This window comes from Pezoporus occidentalis, unplaced genomic scaffold, assembly GCF_034315485.1.
Source record: "Pezoporus occidentalis ecotype Australia unplaced genomic scaffold, CSIRO_AGI_Poc_V1 ctg73, whole genome shotgun sequence".
Taxonomy (NCBI): Eukaryota; Metazoa; Chordata; class Aves; order Psittaciformes; family Psittacidae; genus Pezoporus; species Pezoporus occidentalis.
The window spans coordinates 781,975-809,913 of NW_026916082.1; the positions used below are offsets into that span (position 1 = coordinate 781,975).

Here is a 27,939-nt window from a genome sequence, read left to right on the forward strand (position 1 = left end):
CTTCTCTCTATTTACCCCTTTTTAGGCCATTTGATTGTCAAGCTCACCATCTTACTTTCCAACACTACAACTATTTCCGAGCTGGAGAGACACAGCCGGCCACTGCAATTTATACCTGTCCTGTACACACACACACGCAGATTCTCTCCCAAAGGGCTAAACCTGTGTCGTAACCTGAAATTTCACATGCCTGGAGCTGCTTTTCAAGAGGACAGAGTTTAAACACCCAGCTGAGATGTACCCAGGGTACTCACTGCTCCTGCGCCAGGCTCCTTGTGGGTTCCCCTGCCCCGTTCAGCCAGAGAACATCCCCGCGTCCCCAGCACCGAGCCCTTGCTGCAGCAGCCCGGCTCCCTGTCAGCTCCAAACTGGAGGCGTCATCTCCAAAATGACTGTTGCGTTGGCTCCTGCCAGACTCTTAATTACGAAGAAGGCTGACACAGATTCTCAGCAAACGGCATTCACGTACTGCAGGGGAAAACAGAATGAGGGCAAGAGGAAAAATGGGCTAATAAGAGAAAAATCAACTGGAGGGAAGAAGCCACGTTGTGCTGTACAAACCTGACACAGCGACAATGCTGGAGCCCAAAATACTGGGAAAAAATAGGTTAGTGCACAGGGGAAGCAGGCAGTGCTCCACAAACATGGAGGAGAGACGGTGTGCAGCACAGCATCTCGGCACCATCATCTGGAGGTCTCTCTCCCCAGCTTGGGTCAGGGCAAAGGGGACAGGTTCAGATTCAGAACTCTTCTATGGTTCTGATTCCAGCACACAGACCAGTGTGTTTGAGAGCCCAAATGGCGCTGTCTGAAGAGCCCACAGCCACCCTGCATGATTTACGCTGCCTTTATAAAAGGCTAAAGTGTGAATAAAGCATGAAACTTAATGCCCAGCCATCCTCTCCCTGCAGCTGAGCCTGGCAGCTTTAAGCTATTATTATTCCAGCTGCAGCCTGGTGGTCAGCCTGGAAAGGAAGGGGACCCCCTGCTCCTGCCTGTGCTGTGACAAGCCAGGGCTTTCACCCGCAAACAGGCTTTAGGAGAAGAGAGCCTCAGACCCAGACATAAAGCCATGGAGCCTGCAAGCCCAGCTCACAGCACTCGCTGCCCTAGTGAAGGACATGCCTGGTAGCACAAACAGCAAAAAATAATCTATTTACCCTTTCTGCCTTGCTGTGCGAGAGGGAAGGAGCATCACTCGCCCGGCTTCAGGGAGCTGCAGCAGTGAGCACAAACCCAAAGGGAAGCGCTGGCAGAAGGGCCAGGAACCCTCCCCTACACACCTCACAGGCCAAACCTGCCTTGAAAAGCTTCGGGTCTACCCTCAGGCTGATGGCAAAGACGCCTTGATGACAACAAGGGGAACAATCCTGGAGTTTCCATCTCCTCCCCTGTAACCTCCCTACAGAAACAGGGAGACAACCTGAAGGAGATGAAACATCAGCAGCAACTCACCACACAGCAACAGGGGAGGCATTCAGAGAAGTTCAACATACCCGAATGCCACTTGAAAGTCACCTGAAAATACATCTTAACCAGCAGCCTCAAGTATGGGGACCAGCTTTCAGCATCCACACTGAAATATCAAGACAGGAAGATGTGAATGTTTTTCTTCTCTCACCACTCAGCCCTACTTCGGATACCAGATAAAATATTCCCTTTCAAATTCCTTACTGCAAAGGCAAGGAAGCACTGGCTGAAAAAAGCAGCAGCCAGGCAAAACTAAAAGCACCTCTGCAAGAAGTCCTCTGAGGAATTTACTTTCTCCAGGATCCTCCCCATCATCAGCCCACACCACTGAAAGCCCTTTTCAACACTAGATAAGAAGGGGCCCCACCAGTAAAGCTGGCAAAACATCCACAAGGCAAAACATCAAGGTATTTCACAGCCCGGGGGGAAGATGGGAAAATGGCAATTTGAACATCATTAAGAACGTTCTGATAACTTAAACCACAAGGAATGAGCTAAATCCACTAATGATTGTCTGCCCTCTCCGGGCAGCTCCTCTGGAGGATCCCACAGCAGCTGCCTTGGCTCCTGCAAGCTCACTGAGCCTCTTCCTTTCCTCACATCAGCCAGTCCCGGGAGCCTTTTCTCTTCCTCAGGATGCAGAAACAAGCATTAATAGGTCAGTGCCAACAACTGCCCCTCTGGCACGGCGGGCTGCTTCCTATGGGGGAACTCTCACAAGAAGTTGCTCAAGAGCTCATAAACCCAAGGGCTGACCCCCCAGAATTAGGAGGCTCATCTCCGGCAGCACCCTTTCTCATTTGCAGTGGAACACAAAGTCACACAATCAGCAGAAGAAAACCAAGCGAGATACAAACCCAAGCCAGGGACGCTATGCTATACATAGGGTTCTCCTGGGAAAGAAAACCAAACACACAAGACCACCATTAATAACTGTGGCTTGAAGTCCTCCGCTAGTAACAAGGTCAGCAGAATCCTCTTTGTACCCCAACCACCCAGAAGTGCTTGCCTGAATCCCCCCCCAGATACCATACTCCTGCTGTCCTCTCCTGGGGCAGGCCACCTCCCAGGCCCAGAGCTGGCTGCCAGACAATGCTACGCAGGCACAGTCACCTTTGATGCAGACAGACCTGCCTTGTCTGCGCTCAGGACATTAACACTGCAGTACCCATGCCTCGTCGTTAAAAAAAAGGCATTTTTCCACACTGAAATGCTACCTCTAAAATCCATCACACAGCAATCTCACCAGCTGGTCCCCGAGCAGTAATGGTGCAGTTCACCTACTTGTTCCAGTCATCTGCTTTTCCCAACAATATTCTCAACTAAACTATCAACTCTGGGGACTTCAGAGAGTTCCTGCAGCCACTGCATCAATGGAGCGTACCTGTCCTACTGACCTTCAGCCAGACCTACCTGCAAGTCATTAATCACTTCTGAAATCCCCATCCATTACCAAGTTCCACAACAGGAACAGCGACAACAGGAGAAGTGCAAACAGTTTTGCTGGCAGGTTTCTTCAATGTAAAGCCAGAAGTTGTTGAGTGCATTTGTGTTTTTTTTTAAGCCATACAGAACCTTGCGAGGACAATGGGGGGGGGGGGGGGAGGGGAAAAAGGCAAGAGCCACAAATGTACATTTTATAGTCAGCCTTTAATTTTTTGCCTGTGATGACTGCAATAAAGTGCACCTAATTTCACATGAAATGAGATAACATGGCTCTTAATACAGCCAACATAACATCAAAAGATAAACCTCAGTGCAAAATGCTTATCTGAAGACAACCAAAGCAGTTAAGACATTTACTGTGCAAACAGCCTTTTCCAACACATGTAACTTCTGGCTGGGGGCCAGTAAATGAGTTGGCAAAACATAACGGGCAGCAGGTTTGCCATTTTGCTTCCCGACGTCCTGAAGCAGGTCTCAGCTCAGCAGTCCCTTGTCAAGGCTCTGCAGCAGTGCTTTGGGATCATCTCTGCAAGGCTACCATGAGCTCCAATTTAACCCACGTCTAGACTTTAGCAACTGGGGAATTACTACAGCTACAAAACAGATGGAGAAGTCCTGACAAAGCAGGAGGGGAAGACAGAGAAAATGCCAGAATGTATACACAGGCATTAAGCATGAAAACACAGGACTGGCTGAGCCAAAAACGATTTCAAGACTTTCTCCATTTATAGTAAGCTAATCAGCTGTGAACTTAAGAATTACAACGTGTGCCCTAAGACCAAAATAGGCCCTGCAGCCATTTCTTGTGAAACAGAGCCGAGGCGTGCCCATTGTATCCAGGGCCACGTAACTAGAAAAGCATGTCTGGTTCTTTATGTCATTGTGTTAAATAAAAGTAAATATCAAAGTGGTTAATTTATCTGGAAAAAGACCTCAGCAGTTTCAGTGTGCTTTGAACTGCAATACAAAAGCTGTTAATCTAAACCCCTCCCCTTTCCTTCTCCAAAATATACAAGACAGTAACTTCAACTTTACAGGGTAAGAAAATATATACACACTACATACATAAGTAAACTTACTCTGCAATTTATACAACATTAGTGAGAAAAAAAATATAAACATTAAGAAAATTACATACAATATATTAAACAGGGTAAGCAACTGCTATCAGAGGGAAGGCTGACACACTATCAAAGACAGGCAGAGGAGCAAAGGATGATGTTGCTATTCCTATACAACAGTAATTCTGTTTAGCCTAAAGCCATTCTTTTGCCAAACAAAGATACCCTTTGAGGTAGATTCTTCCAATTCTTAAATAACATGTTGAGATTTTTAAAAAAGGGATTTTCTTCCTCTCCACTCCCTCCCAACAATGCCACGAGCATAACTTCTGTTTGAACAAAGCTAAGCTGATTATCCTGTGAAGGGCACAGAGAAGCTGCAGTCTCAGGCTAACTCTCTAACACTTGAAATGAAAGACAAAACATTTAGCATGAATTCACAACTAAAATACCTTCCCACAAGACATGTGTCCATTCTATAGCAGTTCCTTTATGGGTAATATACATACTTAAATGTGAAGGTTGGTGGTGTTTTGGGGAGTTTTTTAGCCTTATTATACATTCTAATCTTGGAAAGTTATAGGGGATTTATGATACAAGACAGAGCAATCTACAAAACTTAAAAAGGAAACAGTATTATAAAACGCACATGTTGAAACTGTTAAAAATCTCACTTGAGGGAATCTCAGTTGGTGCTTCTACCCAATACCTTAACTTTCTCTTCATACATACACAGATCCTACAGACTAATCACAGCGTAAGATTTAAGCGATGGCATTTGCATGGAGAGCACAAAAGGACATCACCACCTGACTACTTCACAAACAGCTCTTGGAGCTCTGTGACCACACTGTGTGCGCAGCAGGACTTCACACAAAGGAATTCAGACCTCCTGTGGCTTGCACAGTTTTCACATAGGCGGACCAAATGCTCATCTCCCCAAATCTCCACCGAGCTGAGACTGTAGGATTAGTATGTTCTCCATTTAGGACAGTGCTGAAGCCAGATAACAAATATGTATGTTTGTATGTAAGAAACAAACATACTCTTTTATAAAGAGTAGTACAATACTACTGGTGTAATAAGATCTCATCTATAACTTGGTCATACAGAAACACTTCCCTTGCAGTCACATTCACTGCATAAATAAATACCCGAAGATGAGAAAGTTAAATTAATGTATCACTAACATAACAAATTCCATTTTGTTGTTTGATAAAACACAACCACAGAGCAAAGAAGCATCCACTTAACCTGTTTGGGCACAACCATGCTTAAGGTCTGCTTCCACCGTCAAGTGAATACAACAGCAGTCACTAGTTCACATGCAACTGCTGTATTTTGTAGTTTTTTAGAAACACGGGATGCTCATACCAATTCTGCTTTGCAGATTAACATGTGCAGGCAATGGTGTTTATCCAGCCCAGTTCTGAACCACTTCCTTACCTGATCACAACAGGGGAGGCCTAACACTGTTTCTGAACTTGCATTCCATGTCATGGGGCAATTCTTTCACAGCTATCCTAAACGGATGTTTGATGGTGTGTGCTGGCAAGAAAACTAAGTCATACAGCTTCCAATATGTCTTGTGATTAACAACAGAAATGAGAAAACTTTCCTCAGCTTTAAATAGGATAAAATATATCTAGCTAATTCAGACAGGACTACAGAAAGAGCTGGTTGGGTTTGTTGGGGAGTTTTAACTATAAAAACCAAAACCGAAAACCCCAAGAAATAACTGATTTTTTCTTTCAGTTTACCCACTTCAATTTTTCAGAAATAGTGTATTTGTAGGAAAAGCAATGTTAATCAAATCAGATCCTCGTGTTTCTAATATTTGCCTGTATCAAGCTCATGTTCCAACTCAGGTGACTGATTTCTTCTGTTCTGATCAAGGTGAAGCTCCATTCATTCTGTATCTTCCTTAAGAGTTTTTCTGTTATTTTTCCCTGAACTAGGCAAGATTTCATGAATCTGGCTCCCAGAAATCATGCAGTTTTCCCTAAAGAGCAAAAACAAAATAGCAAACAAGTCAAAAAAACAGTGATAGTAGTGTAAAGTAGGCAAGTGTTTAGCCAGAGATCACCACGATGTGTTGCAAGTGCCTAGAATTTTATTCAGAAACACTTGCCAGTTTTCACATATGTGAATCAACCCCACGTATCTCTGAAAGAGCTGCATCATTATCAACTTACATCAGTTAGTAAGCTGCAAGTTGCTTCTGCAGCCATGTGTTACTAATTTCCTTCCCCCTCTAGAAGAAGAAATGTCACACACACAACTATGTCTCTATTGCGCATTGCTGGGAGTCACTAATAGTTTTTACAGACAAATGGTCAATGACACAATTTTTAACTGAAATCAATACTAAGAACATATATATAATTTTATTTTTATAGAAGTGTATCACTACATTACTAGAAAGTTAATGTTTTTCCAAGGCAGGACTCAATCAGATGGCCTGATCCCATTAGAAAAGAAATCTTACAACCCTAGAGTGGAAGAAACAGCTCTGAACTCTGGGTATCAGCAGAAATTATCCACCTATTCCACCAAAGACAGCTAGGCATCATGAAGGCAAATATTAATGCGAGACTAATCAGGACATCATTACTACTGGTGCTTTCATAGAGCACAAAAGGCTTTTCCTAGTCACTGTATGAAATTCAACACATTTGAAGGGGAGGGAGCTATCAAGGGCTGTTAAACATATGTTGATAGAGCCCTGGACTCAAGTAGCCTCCAAGTCATACACTGCCAGACCACAGCAGGAAGTGCATCATTGTGTTCATGCCCCAGTGTCCTTCTCAAAGTGTCTGCTAATAACTATAATCAGACACAGGCCCTGTGACTTGACTCAGTACTAACATTTTAGTGTATTATACAAGCCCTTTACAAAAGCAGCACTTTTAAGGATAAAGATGAAATCTTGGTTTTACTGAAGCCAACAAGGTAATAATTTTAATTAAACTCTATTCTAATACATTTAACTGCATGCCGCAACCATGCTATTTATAAAGAAAAAAATACTCTTTAAAAGAATATGCTGTTTTCAAATGCTAAAATCATGAGTTAAATGCACCCTGCAATATGAAAAGAGAGAAGAAAGTTTCATTACAGTACCTGAGTAGGCCGAGTGGTTTGTATCACATCTTGCCATTTGCCATATATCCTGGCAACCAAGTCTTTCACCTGCAAGTTCAGACAGATTACTTTAGGCATTTATGCTAAGAAAGCCAAGATCATATCCCATCTCACCCCAAACCCCACATAAACCCAACACCCAAGGTCTACTGGGACCATGTTACAGTCAGCCCAAAGTATCACCACCTCAATTCCAACCAGGACCCCTGTAATTTGGGATTCTCAATGCAAAGTAATGTACTCCACACAAACACATTACAGGCACATGACTCCCCACGTTAAGTGTTTGGAATCAGCATGCAAGCCTCTGGCTTCCAAACACCCACCTCATCCTTCGGGTGAGTTCAGTTTGTTACACAAGTCTGACTGTATCTAGAAAAAGTGCCTGCAACTGCAATCACAAAAGCAATTCAAGCACTGCCTGCTTCCAAAATTAACTCCTTATATGTAAAACTGTGCTTTTTCATAACCAATCACAAGCAGGTGTTTAATCCAAGCCATTCAGAACTGAGATTTGCTTCATATGCTGTGTTAAAACCCAGCACAGTGGAGTCCTCTAGAAGTTACTGTATGATTACACAAATGAAGTGATAGGAAAAAAACAGAGAAAGATTTTCCCTTCTCAGTGCAAGGGAAATAAAAACTAAAGTGAATGAGACCCCAGACACAAAAATCAAGACAAGAACATTTAACTTGGTAAAAGGATCCATGCTCTACTCATCTGGCTGAATAAAACAGAACAATCTTGAGAGGTAAGGATGCACACAACTGCAAATGTTTGATTTAAAGCTGAAGAAGCCAAGGCTTTTCAAAGCTGAGGTTGGTCACTTATCACTGCTCTGATTTGGCCTGCTACAACAGCATGCAAAGCACGAAAGTCATAAAATTACAATTTCATCAGTAAACCCCACACCACAAAGCAAATGAAAGTCAATTATCCAAGCTTGATGCTACATCACATACACCTTTGGCTTAAATCTACAACAGTTTTACCTAATTCATTAATTTGAAAATAAACCAGAGACACATGGCAAGATAGGCTAGTATTCCAGGCTTCTGTATCCTGCCCTGCATGTAGCCTCTGCTCTTTGGAGCCAGCTACCAATGACTGACAGGAAAAGAAACAGGGCAACTCTGCAGGTCTAAAAGTTGAGATGCCTGGTTAAAAGGACGACAAGCTAACGTTTTGCAGTTGTTAATAGTCCTGTTGTTAGCAAAAAGAGTATTTTGGGCATATATTTATGTACATGCAAAGACAGGATGCAGACAGAGAAAACAGGGCTGAGATAAGGGAACACCACACATCAAGAACACTAAAAACCATCCCAAAACACCCCCTCTCCAACTTTCTTGTCTTACCTTAGTTCGATAAAACAGCCTTGCATCTTCCCTAATATCACATTTTATGTGCTTATCTAAGGCACCACAAAGCTTCAGTAAGTGTTGCTGAATAAAGACAAAAGTGTACAGCTCTTTAAATCCTCCATGTCAAAACTAAAAGCTTCCTTCAGACATTATTGCAATTTAAAAACAATATGCATCAAGTTGATTTTTTCCTCAGAAATATACAGTAAGGAAGGAAGAAAAGAAAGAAAGAAAGAAAACAAGACCATAAGATCCTCTGTCGGTTGCTGGCATGGTCCTGGTACAGCAGATCTAAGGTTTAAAAATGAGTTTAGAAGTATAAAATTTGTGATGTGTAGCCCTGCTAAAGTTTCTACCAGCTAATTCCTAAGTCCTGTCTGTTCCCAAGGCAGCAAGTGCAGTGTCATTTATCAGCAAAAACAGTTCAGAAGTTACAATAGCTAAAAAATAACCTTTTCAGCAATGACTCCGGTCATTTTCTTTTGTAGGAATTAACTAAGCAGGTAAAACATAGCCAAGGTTTTTGCACTGATCTCTGATTTATCTCAAAATTCCTCATTACTTAATAAAGCAGTTTTGTAACTTCATAATCTTTCGATAATGGGCTCCCAAGATCTTTCCCATTCTGTGAACTCCTTTATAAGATTCCTGTTTTCAATCTCTCACCGAAGAGCTTCTAATAGGCTCTGCTCTGCACAGCAGGTGAGACATCCCAAAACTCTAAATATAAACATTTGCTGGTGTCTCAAGACCACGACAGTTTACCTCATCTCACTGGAAGAGGACCAGGAATGAAACAGTTATACTGATTTTACACAAAGCCCAGCCTGCACAGTAATCAGCCATACCCCTCTTGCCACTTGATGGTTATAACAGGTCAGTGAATAATAGACTCTTTCTTCATTAAGAAATACAGAAACATTAAAAATTATACTAAAAAAGATCAAGTTCTCCACAATCTTCAGGAAGGCAATGTAAAAAAAAAAAAGCAAAGCAAACAAAAAGCCCCAAAGAAACCAACCCTACCCCAAATCTCAAAACACCATTACAATATAATTCTTTACCAAATTGTTTCAGATTACACTCTGCGATCATCTTTTTTGCTTTGAGCAGGAAATTGAGACACTTAAGCCCCAAAAGTTAACCAAACATTACCGCTTTACCTCTCTCAAACAGTTCATTTGACAGATTCCTTAAAAGCCAACAGTGATTCCACGTGACAGAGGATGTATATAGACACCCTGCCGCAAGCAACTAGAGCAAGTGATCACAGAAATCTGAACAGGATTACTGTAAGTCTAAGCAGAAGGTATTACTTAACAGATGCTTACATCGCATCACATGGCACAGAGGAACTATCACCACAGAGAACAGAAGAGATACAGCCCTAGTTTTCACTTGCTGCATGGCTGCACTCCAACGTGAAAACCATGGGGTGTTTGAACATATCTGACTGGATACTTTCAAAGTACTTTTAGATTCTTTTTATACTGAAACATTTCAGCTGTACTGCAAGAGTTCACAGAATCATTTGGCTTCTTAGATTTCTGTTTGAGTTAACTTACGGTTACTTTCTGAGAAAGATTAACAAAATAATCATCTGCTGATCCATAGCTTTGTGTTCTGAGGTTGCTCCATTTGCAGAAATGCAGAAGAGGTTTATTTCTCCGCAAAAAGTGCAGAGAAAGCTCTTCCGCATTTACTTTGCCCCAGAACAAGTTTCCCCCCAGTGCTATCTTCCACTGGTGATCTATCAGATGACGGCTACTGATAAAAACCCAAAGATTTTTAGGAGTTACTTAAGTTACTTACCCTTTGATTAGAATTTACACGATCAAAGATACTAGCTTCACTGACTAGATGAAGGAGGATGTAGATTAGGTAGTATGCCTGGAGAGAAATCAAAAGAGCTTTAGCAGTCAAAACACAATCATAACTCTTCACATCTAGATCCAGCACAATTTTTGCTTTTGGAGTAATTCCTCCAATAGCCGTATCAATGGACAAGTATGTCTACACATTTGCTTATCTAATTTGAAATAGTACATTCATGTATCAGAAACATTTTTAACCACTATTACACTGGTTTAAGTTACTTAAGTAACCTACAACAGTTTCTGTAGTTTTAATTACCAAAGATTAAATTCAGGCATTGGCTTTATTTTCCCATCATCTACATCTAGATCTAAATACTTGCTAAGAGATTCCATGGCAGGCTGAAAGAACCAAACCAATATTCAATTTTTGTATGGATGGAAATACTAAATCTTTCTAATACCTGTTTATGAGAAAAGATTAATAAAAGATTCATAAAACTCTTTCAGAAGTCTGCAGATGAAGGTCTGGTTCAGCATCAAACAGTTCCCACTGATTACATGAGAAGGGAGGAAGGACGGTCCTCTGATTACAGAAGACAGAACTCAAAACATCCATGTGACTGAGCCATTCAGAAAATCTGACCCTTTCCCTGTTTGTTAAACAGCCTAGCACAGCTTCCTCCATCACATGCTACTTCTTTCCTTCCTCCATGACTATAACCAAAATAAGATATAAGATTGAATTATGCAGATGAACGCAGCAACAAAATAGTGTGTGTACAGTTCCATGTACAGAACTGTCTTCACTTAACAGGAATTAAAAGAAGCATTCTCAAAATTATAGAAGATGCAATTATATAATATTAATTAAATATTTATATAAAAATATATAAAAGACAAATGCAAAACCCCACTTCCAGCTCTGTACCTCCTGTTCTAGTTCTGCATGACACTGGTCTCCATCAGCATCCTGCTGCTCCAGTCTTTCCCTCATCTTCTTTAGTAGATTAGAAGGTTTCATGTAGACAAGAAACTGAAGCAGAAGAGACATCTACAGACACAAATGTTAACAAATTGGACTGGTTTACTGGCAGTTGGTTTGGAAACCGAATGCCACTACCATATATGTGTCCCCCAAGAACAGGACATAAAAGGGATTTTTAATTAAAATGGAAAATTTTCATGCTTTGGGTAATTTTTGACTATTCACAGAAAAAGTGTTAGTATGTTGCCTAATAAAAGATCAACGCTACAGAAACAAAGAGCAACTCTACATGAGCACAAAAGGAAAACTGAAAGTGTAGACCTCTTTCCAACATCCAAAATGAATGTTTAGGCACATGAACAATACTGAGCTTAAAAAACTGCAGAACATGCAGGTTACACACACATGCAAATATGCTTCTAATACTAAACTAAAAATTAGTAATGGTAACTTTGCAAGGTTCTTGAAAATAGGCTTACAGTGTTAAAATGTAAAACAATAATATTCATGTTTTCTAAACTTTCAACTTGGGACACACCACATACATGCAGTACCTGTTTGTCACTGTCCTCAGGTATTTCCACATCCTTTTTGAGAAGCTTTGAAATTATCACCAGGCTAAGACGTCTTCTTAATTCCCTGAAACACAATTCAAAGACCTTTCTTTCCCAGAGAATTTCTTATATCCAAACTGTTTCTACATAGTATAGGAGGCTATGGATGGCTTCCCTAGACATAAACTTGCCTACAACTATTAAATTGGATTTTCTGAATATAAGTGCTATTAGACTAGTAAAGAGACTAGTGAAATATAAGTACCCTTATCTCATGGCAGCTTTTCTTCTGCACAAATAAACAGTACAAGATGCTTGCATCCAAGCCGAAAACCGAGGGCCAAATTCATTCTCCTTGCTCAGATACATTATAATGTATTCATTTCAAAGACACAGAACTCGTACATTGACACTTAAATGCAGATATGAATCACCCCCCAAAAAATTTAACTTTTGGTCATTCAGGAGAGAAGTAGAGTAGGTGATGGATCTGAAGGGGGGCTATAGGGATGCTGGGGAGGGACTGTTCATTAGGGACTGTAGTGACAGGAAAAGGGGTAACAGGTTAAAACTTAACCAGGGGAAGTTCAGATTGGATATAAGGAGGAAGTTCTTTACTGTAAGGGTGGTGAGGCACTGCAATGGGTTGCCCAGGGAAGTTGTGAATGCTCCAGTCCCTGGCAGTGTTCAAGGCCAGGTTGGACAGAGCCTTGGGTGGCAGGGTTTAGTGTGAGGTGTCCCTGCCCATGTCAGGGGGGTTGGAATTGGATGATCTTAAGGTCCTTTCCAACCCTTATTCTATGATTCTACGTCAGAACCTGAAGTTAAAGTCTATCTTTGCTGTAGGGTACCAGGAAGTTTGCAGCCCAGAAAACTACACATAAAATGTAAAAGAACTTCCACAGCAGAGGTGATCAAAAAGCTATATACACACACACACTACTGACTGCATATACCTCTGTAACATATGAGAAAACCCACGTACATTTTTTAAAGCAGCATGTAATACCTATTGCATTTACCAGACTTTGAGCTTATACAGATAGATCAGCTGTTACCAATATTACATATTTGTGCTGTTACAGTGTCATTACCGTCCACGTGTTACCCAGCTAGGCACCAGCTGAACCAGCCATAGGAGATTATGGTGATGACTGGAGAGTTCACTCAGAGCCAGGCAGAGCTCAGGCATCTTTAAAAGAACAACAAAAATCCCCATACTGAAGAATGCATATGGTGGGCATTTGTTTTATTTGTAAAGAAGCACACATCTACTCCCCAGAAACATATGCAGCATGAATATTAAAAGAAATTGAGCTAACAAGAGATGATGTGCATAAAGATTATTTCTGCATTGCACATATAGTTAAGTCTGCTAAATACCATTTTGAAAAAGGTTAGTTGAAATCAGCTTTTCATTACGTTTTGTTAGCTTAATGCAATCATTTTGTCATTCTTTCAGAGAGCCATTTTAAGCATAATCTTGTCTTAGCTAAAATAGCAGCAAGTTCAATGCAGTCCCCTTGCAGAAGAGGACAGGCAAACGTCAGGCAACAAAACCAACTCGGTATACCCACCCTCCTCCTAAACCTTGCACAAATCCAAAGCTCCCAATTTGTTCATCTTAGATTTTCAAGCAGCATTTTTCTGATATGGGAAAAAAAACAAAACCAAAACCCAACAAAAACCCCCAAAACAAACAAAACTTCAAAGCAGAAGTTTCTTGAAAATTAAACTGCAGTTTCATAAATCCAGTAGAAGAAAATTATTTATGAAGTTACCTTTGTATCCCAGTCTTCTATTCTTATCAGAAGCTTCAGGAAAAGGCACTGAAAATCTATCAAAGGAACATGCTTTAACTGTTTCTCCAAGCTTATTTTAAATAGCAATAGAAGCAGCAGCATTATTTCTTGATCAGTATATCCACCTTGAATTACTGTTGTACAGAAACCTAGAAACTTTAGAAGAAAAAAAAAAATTAAAATCTGAAATCAGTTTAGTTTATTTTAAAGTATGAAGACAAGTTACTAAGTTTTCCACCCTCACATTAAAGCATACCTCAAATTGCAACACCTGTGTACTAACATGTCCCCATCTCCCAGTAACTGCACTCTGTGGTATCTTTTTATACCTGCTGGAGGCTTGTGTTTTGAACAATGTCAATATTCCCTGGATATTACAGGGGTAGGAACAATTTTTCTCCACTGCAGGTAATTCTTGTCTAACTGAATCAAAGACTGACATAGCAGTATACTGCATATACTAAATATGCAATATTGAAAACGATATATCAAGAGATTTTCCCCCACCCAAGTACTATCACATGGGTTACTTACAATCTGGGACACCTGCATAAATGAGAACAAAAATTACTCAAGAAATGTGTATTCTGCCTCCAGTGGAGATGCTTCAAGTGCCTCCTCTTGAACCAAGTGATTTTATAGTTAAACATTTCCAGAAAAAAGTATTTTAGGATGTCTCAAATACTTCCACAAGGAACTGAAATCAGTTACAAAGCCAGTATTTTTACCATACAACCTTTAATCACAGAGAAGTAGCCTGTGAAGTATGACCAGCATTCATTCAGCCTACGGTTCCACAGGACTTAATGCATGGATCCAACAGCTCACTTCCACAGAACAGCAAGTCACAGCTCCACCTGCCCTGCAGGAGCTCCCACTTTCATTCACACTATGCTGCCACAGACTGATTGCATACCTCCATGAGCTGCACTAACACAATGAGGTAGCATAAATCATAGCACAAACATCAACTCCCCATTTTCACTGGAACACAGAAATGCACTTCTACACGAGGGAGCAAAGAACTGATAAAGATGTCACAGCTAGAAAAGGGAGGTAGCAGAACTGTGCAGTTGTATGTGAAGCCAATGGAAGTCAGGAAGCTCTGAAGTCTGCAACAAGCCTGCAGTAATCTCTGCTGAATGTGAAGCTGAAACCCCAGGATAGCATCTACTCACCAAACACGCCCAGACCTAGATTAAGACATTAGGAGTTTTGCTAAAAAACCAAAGCAAAGCCACCCCCTGGAGTTCTCTCACCTTAATCACATTGATTAAATTGTTCTCTGGTAGACTGGAAAAGGCTGGACTGGCAGAGGTTAGCTCTCCTCCTGGCTGGTGTTTACTCATGGTTTCTTGCATCTGACTTCTAAGAAAAGAGACACTAATTGAGCAGTAAATCAACAATTTAAAGTCCACAAAGGCTTATCTGCATCAAACTGAAGGGAAAAAAAACAACCCCTACTTTCAGAACGCCTTCAAATCAAACCACTCCCCAGTTACAGAGCACACAAATCTATCCCAGCTTGTAAGCAATTAATTGTAATTCTGCTCAGCTATTTGGCAACAATTCTTGTAAACCTCCATTACGAAGATGCAGGACAAAGGACAATGCTGTGGGGTTTGCTGAATCCTTACCTAGAAGGCACTGTTTGAAGTACTGGCTTATTTACTCTTAATAAAACCTGAGCTGAGAATTTAAAGAAGAGTATGGCTTGGTGGAAGGGACGGGAAATAAAAGAACCTTCTGATTCTACATTCCAAGCACAAGGCTTGCTTTCACAGGATCTAAGCAATAAATATCAAAAGGAAGACACTTACAAAATATCATACTCGTTAAAGTTGGGCTGAAGCTGCTGCAATGGAAAGAGAGATCTAAACGCAACACCCATATTGACAAAAACAGCTGACACATCGGCTAGTGAAGGAATCCATGGTTTAGACTGTTCATCACTGATGGAAGCTACAAGCAAAAGACATGGAATGGATTAGTTCTGAATTTAGTTCTTAGCATAAGTTCCTCTTCAGGGAAACAAATAAGCTCAGCAGACTACACCAATTCTGCCAGCTCTCATCTCAGAAGAGTTGGTACACCGAACAACATGCTTATTTTCAGAATGATGAGTGGAAAAAAAAAACAGAGAGTAGTCTAACATAGTATAGCTGGAGAAACATTGAGTGTTTTCATAGTGGGACTGGAAATGGAGCTCACTAAGGTTTGAAAACAGGCAAGGTTTTTAGAACAGAAGTGCTGAACAGGTGGAATTCACTCACTTCATAGCAACAATGCTCATTGACAAAAAGGGCCGATTTGTATGACTTGTACCTGAAAGTCTGCAAACTGTACAGAGGATTCTCTACAGGACACTAAACTAGCAAGTAACAGAACTAGATGCAGTGTCTTCCAAACAATTACAGAATTACTGGATCATTTCTGTGTGTTAGAGATAAGTTTGTAAGAAAACAACAAATATAAAGGAACATAACACGCAAGACAATGCAGGTTCACATCTCAACGTTTAATTTAGTAAAAACAACAACAAAGAACATGCTTCCTCAGTTAAGCACTGGAATAGAATGTCTCAGGTTAAAAGATTACACAGTTAACAAATTGCCCTAAGTCTTTGAATGTGATTTCATCAGTTTGAACTGTTCATTCAGAACCAAGCTTAATGCCAGTAAAGTACAAAATAAAGCAGGCTACATTCCCTCCTACGCTCACAGTCTGTTTTCAAGCAAAATTCAAAATATGGGGTGCAATTTGGATAGACCTGAGCAAGCACTTCAAGAGAGACCATTACTTTTCTAATGTTAACTGGCAGGCTTAAATGAACTGGTGACTTTTCATGGATCTGAATGAAGTGGAGACATAAGAAACATATGAAGGAACTTGTATTGAAAAGTATTTAAGAGTACAGATGGAGGAAAGCAAAATGCACGAAACATGAGCAGCAGCACGGGCTGAAGCAGACCCTTGAAAATGTTTTGGGTTTTTTTGCAGGCGTATGATTCTTTTCACTTTTGCCATTTATCTGGGCAGTAAACTATGCAGTGCTATATACTGGGTTTGACTATGTGAAAAACACCCTGTAGTCCTTAAGCTATGAAATTAAGGTCTGGATTTTCCAAAGTAAAACATGGAAAGGGGAACAAACGTCTGAGCAGACTGGGCTCATTTTCAAGTCACCTCTATTTGTGAAATAATAGAAGTGAGTTTAAAAGACTGTACCAGATGCACTGCTTTGCAAATACATGCCAGCACCACATCCTGTGGTACTAGCTTGCACACACTCAGTGAAAACCAACTTCTAGCATTTGTGCAGAACATATAGAAAGAGCCTAAATTCATGCCAGAATCAGAGACAGAGCCTTTTACTTCCTCCCCAATAACCTTCTACACTTAACAGAAGGGAAATGCCTTCATTCAGGTGGTCAGTTTCAATTCTTCAAGCACTCACCATTTTTTAGTGTTATCTCCATCAATCTGTCTAAAACCTGTGTGGAAACACAATAGTCAGGATGAACAGACATCACCTGTGGAGAGAAAAAAATGCTACATGTCAAACATCAAGCTGCATAATGGCATCAGTCTGCTTTTAAATAAAATGAAAAGAAAGCCAAAAACAAAAAGGAAAAAAACCCACCCACAAACCAAACAACTATTTGGTAAAATAAGAGACAGTAACAGAAGGGAGGAAAGAAAACCCCAACAAAACAACAAACCCCCACCCCCCAAAAGCCCCAACAACCAAAATCAAAAACCCAATCTGCAGTGAAAAGATGCTCTGAATACATTAAAACCGAGTATTTGCAGTATGGGAATGCCGTAACTGCAGGTTGAGTCTGTTGTTTCATAAGGTGGTACTGAGAGTTAAGAGAATGGAAAGTACCATATGTCCCCTTGCAACTCATTTGCATCTGTGATCTAACTGAACTCCTCAATCAAACATGGGGGCAATGGAGTGAACTATAACCTTTTCCAGTCACGAGCAAGTTGAACATATACAACACTAAACCCAAACAATGAATTCTCAGTTCTTCATAGAACTCTTAACTACAAAAACATGACTATGAAGCACAGCTCAAGTTTCCTGAACACTAGCCTAGCAAAACACCCTTCTTCATCTCCCACAAGTGCTGGATAGTTTCCTGCTCTGTAAGTGAGCTGAATTGGCTCACACTTCCTCCTCATGAGAGGAACACCAGGGCTCACAGAAGGGGTGGAAGGCACTCTTTCACTGGCTGGAGGGAAGGACACAGAGGAGCAAAGCATTTCCCTTTTGGCAAAAGCAGAAAGCCAGTCAGACCCAGGCTGCAGTTTCACAGGTGGTCCAGCTTTATTTTTTGTTTCAGGCACAGTCGGAATGTGGTAAATAATCATAGAATGGTTTGGGTTGGAAAGGACCTTAAGATCATTTAGTTCCAACGCCCTGCCATGGGTAGGGACGCCTCACATTAGACTACATCACCCAAGACTCTGTCCAACCTGGCCTTGAACACATAATAATAGAATGGAGATTGGAGAGGGGCATTTTTGCGAGTAACAGACCAATGTAAATGCCTAAGGATTTAGACACCTAGAAAGACATCTAAAAAAGCAGACAGACACATTTCCTTTGGCAACAGCTCCAGTCTTTCTCCTGAGCTACCTTTTCCACATGAAAATTACCTGATAACACAGTTATCTCTGATGATTTAGAAGGTGAAAGATGTAGAAACGGTACTTCTGCATTTCTGTATACTGCAGTATGTACCTTCTGGTTTTGATTTGTTGGTTCTTTTTAAGGATGTAAGGACGCAAGATTAACATTTCCTTATGATTTGTCCCACGCTATTATATCCTGAAGTCCCTCCTCACCTAGCACATACTATGCCCTTTTTAAATGCAGTAACACATATGAAGATGGACTGGGATGTGGAGCTTTGCAGTCATTTGGAAGCATGGAGAAAAATCCATCCCTAGCATTTTACCCCTACTGACAAAGTATTTCAGACTGGAGAACAAATCAGAACCCAGAAAGAAAGACTTCTTTATATAAAAGAGTTGTTAATATAATGCAACAAATTCACAAACTTACTCTGATTATTCCTGCTACTACTGCTTCCAGGAAGAATATTATACCTGAACGGAGTATAACTGCACAAATAGTATAATCTTACCTGGAAAAGCCACTTCAGGATTGGTATGGGACACAAGATACAACTGTAAGCAGAGCTTAGAAAACCATTAATAGCTAAAGAAAGTTGCTGTGTTACACTGGAACTGTAAGACAAAGATGGGGGTGGGGAAAGAGAAGAAAAAAATCAGTTAGTGGTTGACTCAGCACTTCCCCACCCCTCAGATCATCAACAGCATACAAAGATTTTTAGAGATTTTTAACCCCAATGACCTTTACCAGTACTTCTAGAAGAGAAAAAAAAACTTTGGTTGAAGTTTTTAAAATAACTTTTCAAATAAAGTCTGAAGGCAAACTAAAGCAAAACGGCCTAAACTCACTGTGCAAGTCTGTGAGGTACAAAAAAGCAGCTGTCAGAAGAACAGAAAATACATCATTTTTATTACTAAATTATTTTAGCTTTAGCCTTCTTTAGAGAGTCAGGTATGTTGTAAGCAGCTGAATTAATGATATCCAGGTTCCCACACACCCTTTAGCTTCCCCTGTTCTCAGTATCTACTAAAACAGGTAGCTCTGTTGAAACATTTGTGTCCTAATTTCCCCCATCTCCTTGACCTGTCTGAGCAAGTGGCTAGGAAGACATCCATGTGCCAACTGGGCAGAATGGAAAAGCAATTAAATCGTAATTGCCTTCTGCAAGGGATGATTTGTTTAGTTCTCATTCCTCCAGTCATAAGATGCTTTTGAAGCTTATACCTTTGTGATCTTCAAAACATGTTAATAGAGAAGCCTGAAGCCAAAGGAGTATATCACAAACATCGTTTTCTCAAGAGATCAGAAGCCACCCTCCTCCTCTTCACACCCACAGTAGCACATACATGTGTACATAAAATCTTTTAAGAGTAAATGAATTCTCTGTTCCACTAATGCAAGTTTGGAATAAAATGCCAAGCAAAATAACTGGATTTTTTTCAGGATTTGCACTTGTGGTATTACGCAAGAATGTGTCCATCTATTTGGAGCCTGACAGCCTTGTAAACACTGAATTCAAATCCCTATGACTTACAGAACTGTTGTTTCTATACGCACAGACACACAGCTAGCTCAGTGACTAAATCTAACAGATGTCAGAAACCATGACCTCCTGCAGCCCTCATTAGGTGGAGGAGGAGGCCTGAAGTCCTAAGCCCATTCAGAAGGAAAACACCCGAGTTTTTCAGTAGACACAATGCAACATTAGTAGGCCACAAATCAGTTTACCACCATCTTGCGACAGTTGAGCTTTTGTGCATTTAACATTTCACTTCCACAAACTCATCAGGTTATCAATGACAACCCAACACAGCAGAAATACAGAAGAGGGGAGAACACCTTTTTTTTCTTATGTCTCACTTAAGATGTTTCTCAAGAATTCCAGAGAAGGAAAGAAGGAAGCTTCAAGTAACAATTCACTGTTCTGTAAAGCCAACCTGGAAAGGAGACTTCCAGGAAAAGGGAGTCAATCTTGCCTACTTACTAAGACAGAGCTTATTTGCTTTCAGAGATAATATTTTATCTTAAAAGCTGCTAACACTGAAAAAAACATGCAAGTAAACACAACAGAGTGAAGATATTCTTACTTAAAAAGTAGCTTTTCTATAGGATTTTGAGGGATGAAGTGAAAATTCCTGAAGTCCAGGTTGTGTTGACTGAAGATTTTCCCAGAGGTTGATAAATCAAATATATCTTCTCCAGGGTGGTAGTCAGGTATGGCATGAGTTACTACTGAAAACCTCTTTATAAATGCCCTGTAAAATTCAGAATTGCTTTTATGAATTTAAACATCCAGACGCTATCTGCAAGTTGAGACAGTTATTTTCAGATGATGAACACATCAGCCTTATGTGAAAGCTCAATTGTTCAGACAGCACTGTCCAAGAAAACCCACCCAACCTCAGAAGACAATAAAAATGGTTCACATTAAACATACTAAGAACTGATGGAAGGAGATTAGAAAAAAAGGCTACGAAAGTGAAGAACTAGATTTAATTGGTTTAGGAGCTAGAAGGACCTGTGTTCTTCTGAGAGATCTTCATCTCCAGTGGTATTCTCCTCATTTTCTCCATCTGAAGAATCAGCTTCCTCTCCTTGTAGGTCTTCCTGCAACCGCTTTTCTAGTTCATCTACCCTGAAATAACAGTAGCAGCAGAACTTATCATCACCATTTTGTATTTACAACAGAAATCAACAAAATTGAAGCTCTGAATATGAACCCAGTATGAAACCTAATGGGCCAGTAGCGCATTAGGTATGGCAAAAGCATGTGAGATATTTGTATAAAAGCTAAGCATCTTGTTATTCCAAGATACAAATTAGATGTTTCCCAAACCCTAACAAATTTCCAACAGCACAATTAATCACTAGTTTGTCAAAGACAAACACACTCAACCAACTTCTGACAGAATTTGCTGTAATTGCACAAAACTTTCAAACTTCTCGGGTTTTTTTTTTAAATTTTGGGGCTTTGTTTGTTTCTTGTTGTGGGGTGTTTTTTTTTTTTTTTCAGCATCATACTAGTATTTTATTTGTTAAATAGTATTAGTTATAGGAGCATTTGCTACTCCATAGTCATAGTTCAGATTCTTAGTCATAGGGTCAGATTCTTTAATAAAAACAGTTAATCACACACATATATACCCATCACCACCACCTGCCATTAGTGGTATTAGGCACATTACACTTTCTACCCAAAAGATCTCTTGCAGGAACACTCATTAGCTCTGTTCAGTGAACAGTAGCTACTCAAGATACCAAGAGTCTATACACCTTTGGAAAACACAACTAAATTACAAATGCCTTAAGAAATCAGTACAGTCAGTATACATAAAATCCTTCTATTTCATGTCTGTGCAGCAGCTGCTAGCTGGCTCAGTGACCTACAATGAAGGCATCAGTAAATTTAGTCTGGCTTTTGAGGGGTAGGCAGATGTATAACAAATCACTCGTTATTGCTTGGAAGGAGCATGTCATCCAGCTTTTACAGTTAAGCCACACTTGTAGGTCCCATCAGACGTATACTGGTGGTATTAGCAGGCAAAGCTTAGCCTGCTGCTACAAAAACTCCATTAGTTTTGGGGAGGTAAGGTAATTCTGAGCTTCTACAACTCTGGCCTAAATTTTTCAAAGCAGCTTTAAGAAACAAACCTTTTTGATTCTTCTTTCTCCTTCAAGAGGTATTCTAGGCTGTTCACATATGACACTTGGCTAACAACAGGAGGCCGAGACAACTGCAAAAGAAATAAAGAAATTTAGAAAGTACCGCAAGGTATCAATTCATTCTGTGTTAGACAATAAACATGATCAAAACAGAAGCCTCCAATTTTAATGACATCTTACTTGAAGATAAAAACTCAAAGAAGTTTTTCATGAGGTCCTGAAAACAGCAGAATTAACAGTTTAGGTTTCTTGGTCCCCTGACAATTATCAAGTCTCTCTCAGTGATTAAACTCTGTTTCACAATGGAACAGAAAAGCAAGTCCTGCCTCTCTCCCTGTGACTGACCTCCAGCTAACCTTCACAAGGAATACCAGCATCAGAAGCCTTTCACACCTTTCATCTCACTGCTTTATTATCATTCACCAAGACCCTGAGAATCCCCATTCTTGTGCATGAGACAAAAAAACTCCAAAAATGATTCAGTACCTTTGTTACTTTCAGAAGTCCCTAGAGGGCAAAGCACCAGTGTTAGCTAAATCATCACCAAAAATCATCGGACAAAACAAAGTTTCCTAAATCCTAAAACAAACCCAAATCAAGCAGCTAATAAATAGAATTAAAAAACAAAACAACACACAAAGAAAGTCTTAACCACTAACAAAATTAGTATGGTTTTCAGTAGCCAGTGTTTTATTCAGTAGCAGACAATACAGACTTTAATTCTTCTATGGCCATGATTTGGTTCTTTGGACAACCATTCTGACAACACCTTCTTAAATTGGTAGCCTCTTACCAGTTACAAAGCTTCTTCCTATGAGCTCATTCATTTTAGGAGAACACAATTCAATAACAGCATTCCCTCTCAATTGGGGATTTCCTATTACTCGAAGGCAACAAAAGCTAGTGTCACCTGCTAATAAAAAAAAGCCACTTAATACAGCACGTACTTTGGTATTTGAAAACAGCTTTCATACATAACAAGCAGCATGTCTTTGCGTGGGAAATCTTGTGGGAAAGCTGAAGTCCTCTAACCTGACTTTCTATCCGGTTAATACGTCTAAAATGACCGGTGAACAACTGAGAAATCAAGATTTTATGCCAATGTGCACATGTGCCCCTTTTTACAAGGCAAGGGAAGAACGTTAGTATATGCCAAACCCATGGTCATGGAAATTTTGGGACAGTTCTTAACTGTGCTTACTTGGCCATTAATTATGCAGAAACAGGATAGGCCAACTGCTGTGTTCCCATATATGTTTCACAAACATCTGATCTAGTCTCCATCTGTTTATCAGTATTAACCATTAATTATGTGGACATGTTGGCTGATATAGTGGAATATGCATGTAGCCACAGAATTCTGATCTATGACATGCTTGCTTAATGAATTATAAGGCCGGTTAAAATAATTATGGCTGTTCAACATCTGCCTACAGAAACAGTACCTAGTAAACAAATATAATTGTAGAATAGTTAGGGTTGGAAAGGACCTTAAGATCACCTAGTTCCAACCCCTCTGCCACGGGCAAGGGCACCTCACACTGGACCAGATTGCTCAAGGCTCTGACCAACCTAGCCTTGAACACTGCTGTGGATGGGGCAGCCACGACTTCTTTGGGAAGCCACAACTTCCTCAGGCAGCCTGTTCCATTGCCTCACCACTCTCACAGTAAAGAAATTCTTTCTTCTATCCAGTCTAAATCTCCCTCCATATTTAAATTTTAAATAAACCAGAATTTTAAAAACAGGAGAGGAAGGCAGTATTTATACAGATATTCTGCTGTTTGTTTTCTACTCTAGGAAATAGTGGTGGGCTGACGCCAGCCAGTAGCTCAGCACCACACAGCTTGCTCCTTTCCCCACCCAGTGGTGCAGGAGAATGAGTAAGAGCAAAAGCAAGAAAACTCCTGGGTTAAGACAAAGTTTAATAAGTGAAGAAAAAGAGGATAAGCAGGGAAAAATAAAATAATGCAAAGGCAATCACTCAGCACGTCCCACAAGCAGAAGGATGCCCAGCTCTGAATAATGGCTATGCGCCCGAACAGCTCTTCCTGGTTTGTTTTTATTGCTGAGCATGACACTGTGTGGCATGGAATACATACATCCCTTTCCTCAGCTGTCCGGGCTCTGCTCCCTCCTAACTATTCGACCACTCCAGCCTACTCACTGCAGAGGCAGAGTGGGAAGGGAAAGCCTCTATGCTGCACAAATACTGCTCTACAGCAGTCAGAACACTGGTTTCTCATCAACAGCATTTTTGTCCAAAACACACAGCACCAAACAGCTGCTCTAAACAAAATTAACCCCAACCCTGCCACATTCAGTACTAAATCTTTTATTTAAACACAGCCATTTCCCACCTGTACCAACTTTGTCAGGAACACCACACACAGTCCTACTGCAGTACTTTCCTAATTAAAACATTACTTTACAGTAAAACTCCAAACCCACTATTTGACAAGGTGCTGTCTGAACAAACAGGCTAAGTCTTAAAAACACAGATCAGTTCATCAGCAAAATATCCTGTAAGCTGTGAACCACTGGTCCTTGTGAGCAGAAGTCATTTGGCTTTTTGAAATACTAACATACTTCCAATACCCATGAAATTCAGCCTCAAAGAAAACATCACACTCGCAGATCAAGAACTTGCACACAGAGCTCTGACAATCACCGACTGTGTCAAGGATATAGGACTGGAGTCTAGCACACAGGTCTCTCAATATTTAAATCAATTTCCTCTAGTTAATCTCAACTCAAAATTCCACACTTCTAAACGTAGCCTCCTGCCTTTTTTTTTTTTTTAGAGGGGAAAAGCAAAAACAGAAGTCCTAAAACCCACTGGATTGCATACAGGTAATGTAATCTGGCTGCACAAACCATCTTTCAGCCATTCCAAGGACATACATAGTAATGAACTCTCCCTTTCTTTGACTACATTGCATTGTGCAGCATAGGACCCTTCAGCTGAGTAACCAGTTTTACAGGCAAGTAACTCCAATTTTCCATGTATTATGAATAAAGGAGAAAAAACCCCCAATCACTAAAAAATACAACAGAACAAATCTGATGCAATGCTTTCTTGGGGATTTGTTTGGGGTTTTTTTTAGCCACTTACATGAAGCTTCAGTAATGGACTCATATTGACCGGAGAAAAACTGTCAGAAGATTCTTCCAGGTTACCTGCCTGTGGCTTGGAACTTGAAAAGAGGATTTCTTGCAGTGGCACAAGTTCTTCATCATCATCGTCATCTAGATTGCATTCCAAACTTTCATCTTCGCTGTCAAAGCTGCTTTTTGATTTTCCACTCAGCTTGGACTTGGACTTACAGGTGCTTTCAACTTTTAAATCCCTCGAGGGTTGTGAAGACCTATAGCCACTGTCCATGGGCCCTTCCTTAAAAGACAATGAATGGGGAACACTTTTACCAGTACCTTTGGAGACTGCCAGTTTCCCAGATCCTTCCACTGAACCAGAACCACTTTCGGAAGTCTCATCTTTTGTTTGTGAAAACCTGTTGCTGGATTGAATACCATAAGCACATCTTTCTGTTATTTTCCCATCTTGCTCTTTCTTAGCATCCAATACCTGAGATAAGCCAGTGTTCTGGGGATGAGATTTCACCCCTTTTGTATGTGTTAAGTGATGGAGAGAAGGCAACACAGCACTTTTTTCCTGAGAAAAAGGAGGAGACTTTTCCAAGAAAAAGCATGAGTTAGCCACCTGTAATTGATTCTCTTTGGTATCCACAACTGAAATGTGGTTATTCTTACCAGGATTGTGTGCAGAATATGAAGATGACAAACCAACAGAGGAGCAGTTATTTTTCTCATTTTCATGGCTTGAGTTGAGGTATTCCTCTGGGAGAGAAGAATCATGTCTAGGTAGAGCAGCAGCCTCCATCAGCTGCACAACACCACCACAAGTAGACTTTAAAAGGATATTTTTAACAAAGTGAGACTTCCTATTTTTGCATTTTGCAGGTGATCTACTAAAAGCAGGTTCATTCAAACTTGATACTTCAGACCGATTTGAACTGTCTGCATCCACACTCATGGCAGCACGTTTTCTTTTCCCAGGAAAGTCTATTTGTTTTGATCGCCCAGAAGACATCTTAGTTCTAAGGCAGCATGAAGGAACAGACTGGGTCTTCTGCACACCAGCAGCCATCTCAGATGATGTTCTCAGTGCATTTGAAGAAGATGCCTCATGTCTGTGAACCCGCTTTGGCTTTGGTTGAGATGGGTCATCTAAAAAGTGTTTTAAGAAGGTAAACCACTGTTGTCATGTTTAAAAAATAATTACAACCTCCAAAACAACATCTTACCCTTAAAAAATAACTGGTTTTAAATCAACTATGACTGATTTTTTTTTATCAGAAACAATACTTCCATTCTGCTTGAACACAGCAGACCACAATTAAGATTTAGTTGATACTTTACTGTTACGTTATTGTACGTTATTATTATGTTATTGTAACTAACTTGTAAATGAAATTAAATCCTTTTATTTTAAAGCAGCTGAGTAGCCACTGTATGACACTTTTCTTATATACTAGAATCAGTCAGTCTTTGGAAACAGACGATAGCCCAGTTGAGGTATGCGACTGGAAGAAAACGTCTGTAATTATGTATTATGTTTATAAGGAATGAACAGTACAAAAAGTATTCTGGGATAATTTTAACAGCAGTCATAAAAAAAAGTGTTCAGAATACATAGAAATCTGTTTTGAGGCTATTATTCTATGGCACCAGAGCCCACCACCTTCATCATGTTTTTCTGCTTCCCGTCTTAAGCTGGCATCAGCCTCTGGCCACTTCATGCCAAGCTACTTCATAGAGCTGATGTGGTTTAGAACTTCCCAACTCAATTTTCAGCCAGATCACCTCCTCCCACCGCTGGCCAAGTCCCAGTGGCAGCATAGGTGGAAACTGAAGCAGATCAGCATTGCTCCCCTCCACCTTTTTAAAATCCTCCTACTGAGCAAGCCTAAGTTTCTATTCATGTCAGCTTTTTCTATTCAGTTGTATGTACTGTAAATAAAATTACATGGTTAAAAAACAGAGAACAAGCAACAAGAATACCAGCTAAATTTTAGTGCTTGGTTCAACAAGAATGTTCCTCCTGGATTAAGCTGAAATTTGTTAACCACTACAGGGAATGTGGATTTTCCAAAATACAAGAGAAACTGTAAAAATAATCAGGTACTAAGGGCTTAAAACAAAGAAATATCATGACTTCTAATTAAGTTAGAAATAATCTGTTTTCACTAAAACCCCAAATTAACACCTTTTCAGACTTGCCATGTATTGGAAATAATCTTGACAATACAACAGCATTTTATTTTTTTTTTAAGAGAGAGAAAACAGAAAAACATAACTCCAAGAAAAAATGCCAATAAACACAGACACTAAGTGATGAACCTGATTGTTTCATGAAGTCCATATTATCAACACTGCTTCTACCTGAGGCAATCTTCCTTGAACCAGAATGCAGTATTTTTCTTAAAGGAAATCCATTTCCCTAAAAACAAATATGGAGAAAATAGAAAAGTTAACTGCGTACTTTTTAAAACCAGGATGTTGACATCTTGAGCCAAGTGTTAAATCCAGCACAGCCTTAGTTCCACACACTCCCAGAAACATGGCAACATACTTCATTTCAAAACTTAAAACACAGTGCAAAGATCTCAACACAAGGACTCTCCACAACCCAAATTGTGTATCTTTTCCTTCAGATTGGCCTATGGTTCTATCTCTCTCTCCACTTTCAGGGCCATTAGCAAGCCTGGGTTATATGGCAACATACCCTATGTGGCTTTCCTCAAACAAGTCATTAGGAACTTAAAAACCAAACTGACAGAAAGCACAGACAATCAAATACAGAGGAAGGGGTGCTAAGGAGAAAATGAAACACAAACTAAATCTTCCTTTCTGTTCCATTCATATTGCATTATAGAATCACAGAATGGGTTGGGTTGGAAAGG

The 27,939-nt window shown here is 40.2% G+C and overlaps 2 protein-coding genes across 7 annotated transcripts in view; both read right to left on the reverse strand.

Moving 5' to 3' along the window:
• Positions 1–617, reverse strand: part of SEMA4G (semaphorin 4G) — a 28,889-nt gene extending 28,272 nt beyond the window's left edge. Inside the window, exon 1 of the mRNA XM_062601806.1 lies at positions 255–617. The gene's annotated coding sequence lies outside the window, so the exon portion shown is untranslated. The remainder of the gene's footprint in view (positions 1–254) is intronic.
• Positions 618–5,741: 5,124 nt separating this feature from the next.
• SLF2 (SMC5-SMC6 complex localization factor 2) overlaps positions 5,742–27,939 on the reverse strand; it is a 31,469-nt gene continuing 9,271 nt past the window's right edge. For 2 of the 6 annotated variants that reach the window (XM_062601799.1, XM_062601796.1), the window contains exons 4-20: positions 27,377–27,476; positions 25,071–26,203; positions 21,944–22,026; positions 20,811–20,927; positions 20,380–20,547; positions 18,804–18,906; positions 17,102–17,177; positions 15,465–15,606; positions 14,904–15,012; positions 13,624–13,800; positions 12,937–13,034; positions 11,843–11,927; positions 11,232–11,354; positions 10,299–10,376; positions 8,481–8,567; positions 7,101–7,169; positions 5,742–5,979 (exon numbers count right to left, since the gene is read on the reverse strand). In XM_062601799.1, the coding sequence (XP_062457783.1) occupies positions 5,944–5,979; positions 7,101–7,169; positions 8,481–8,567; positions 10,299–10,376; positions 11,232–11,354; positions 11,843–11,927; positions 12,937–13,034; positions 13,624–13,800; positions 14,904–15,012; positions 15,465–15,606; positions 17,102–17,177; positions 18,804–18,906; positions 20,380–20,547; positions 20,811–20,927; positions 21,944–22,026; positions 25,071–26,203; positions 27,377–27,476 (2,784 nt within the window). In that variant the 3' untranslated portion in view covers positions 5,742–5,943. The other 4 variants (XM_062601797.1, XM_062601798.1, XM_062601800.1 and 1 more) reach the window with 4 other exon arrangements.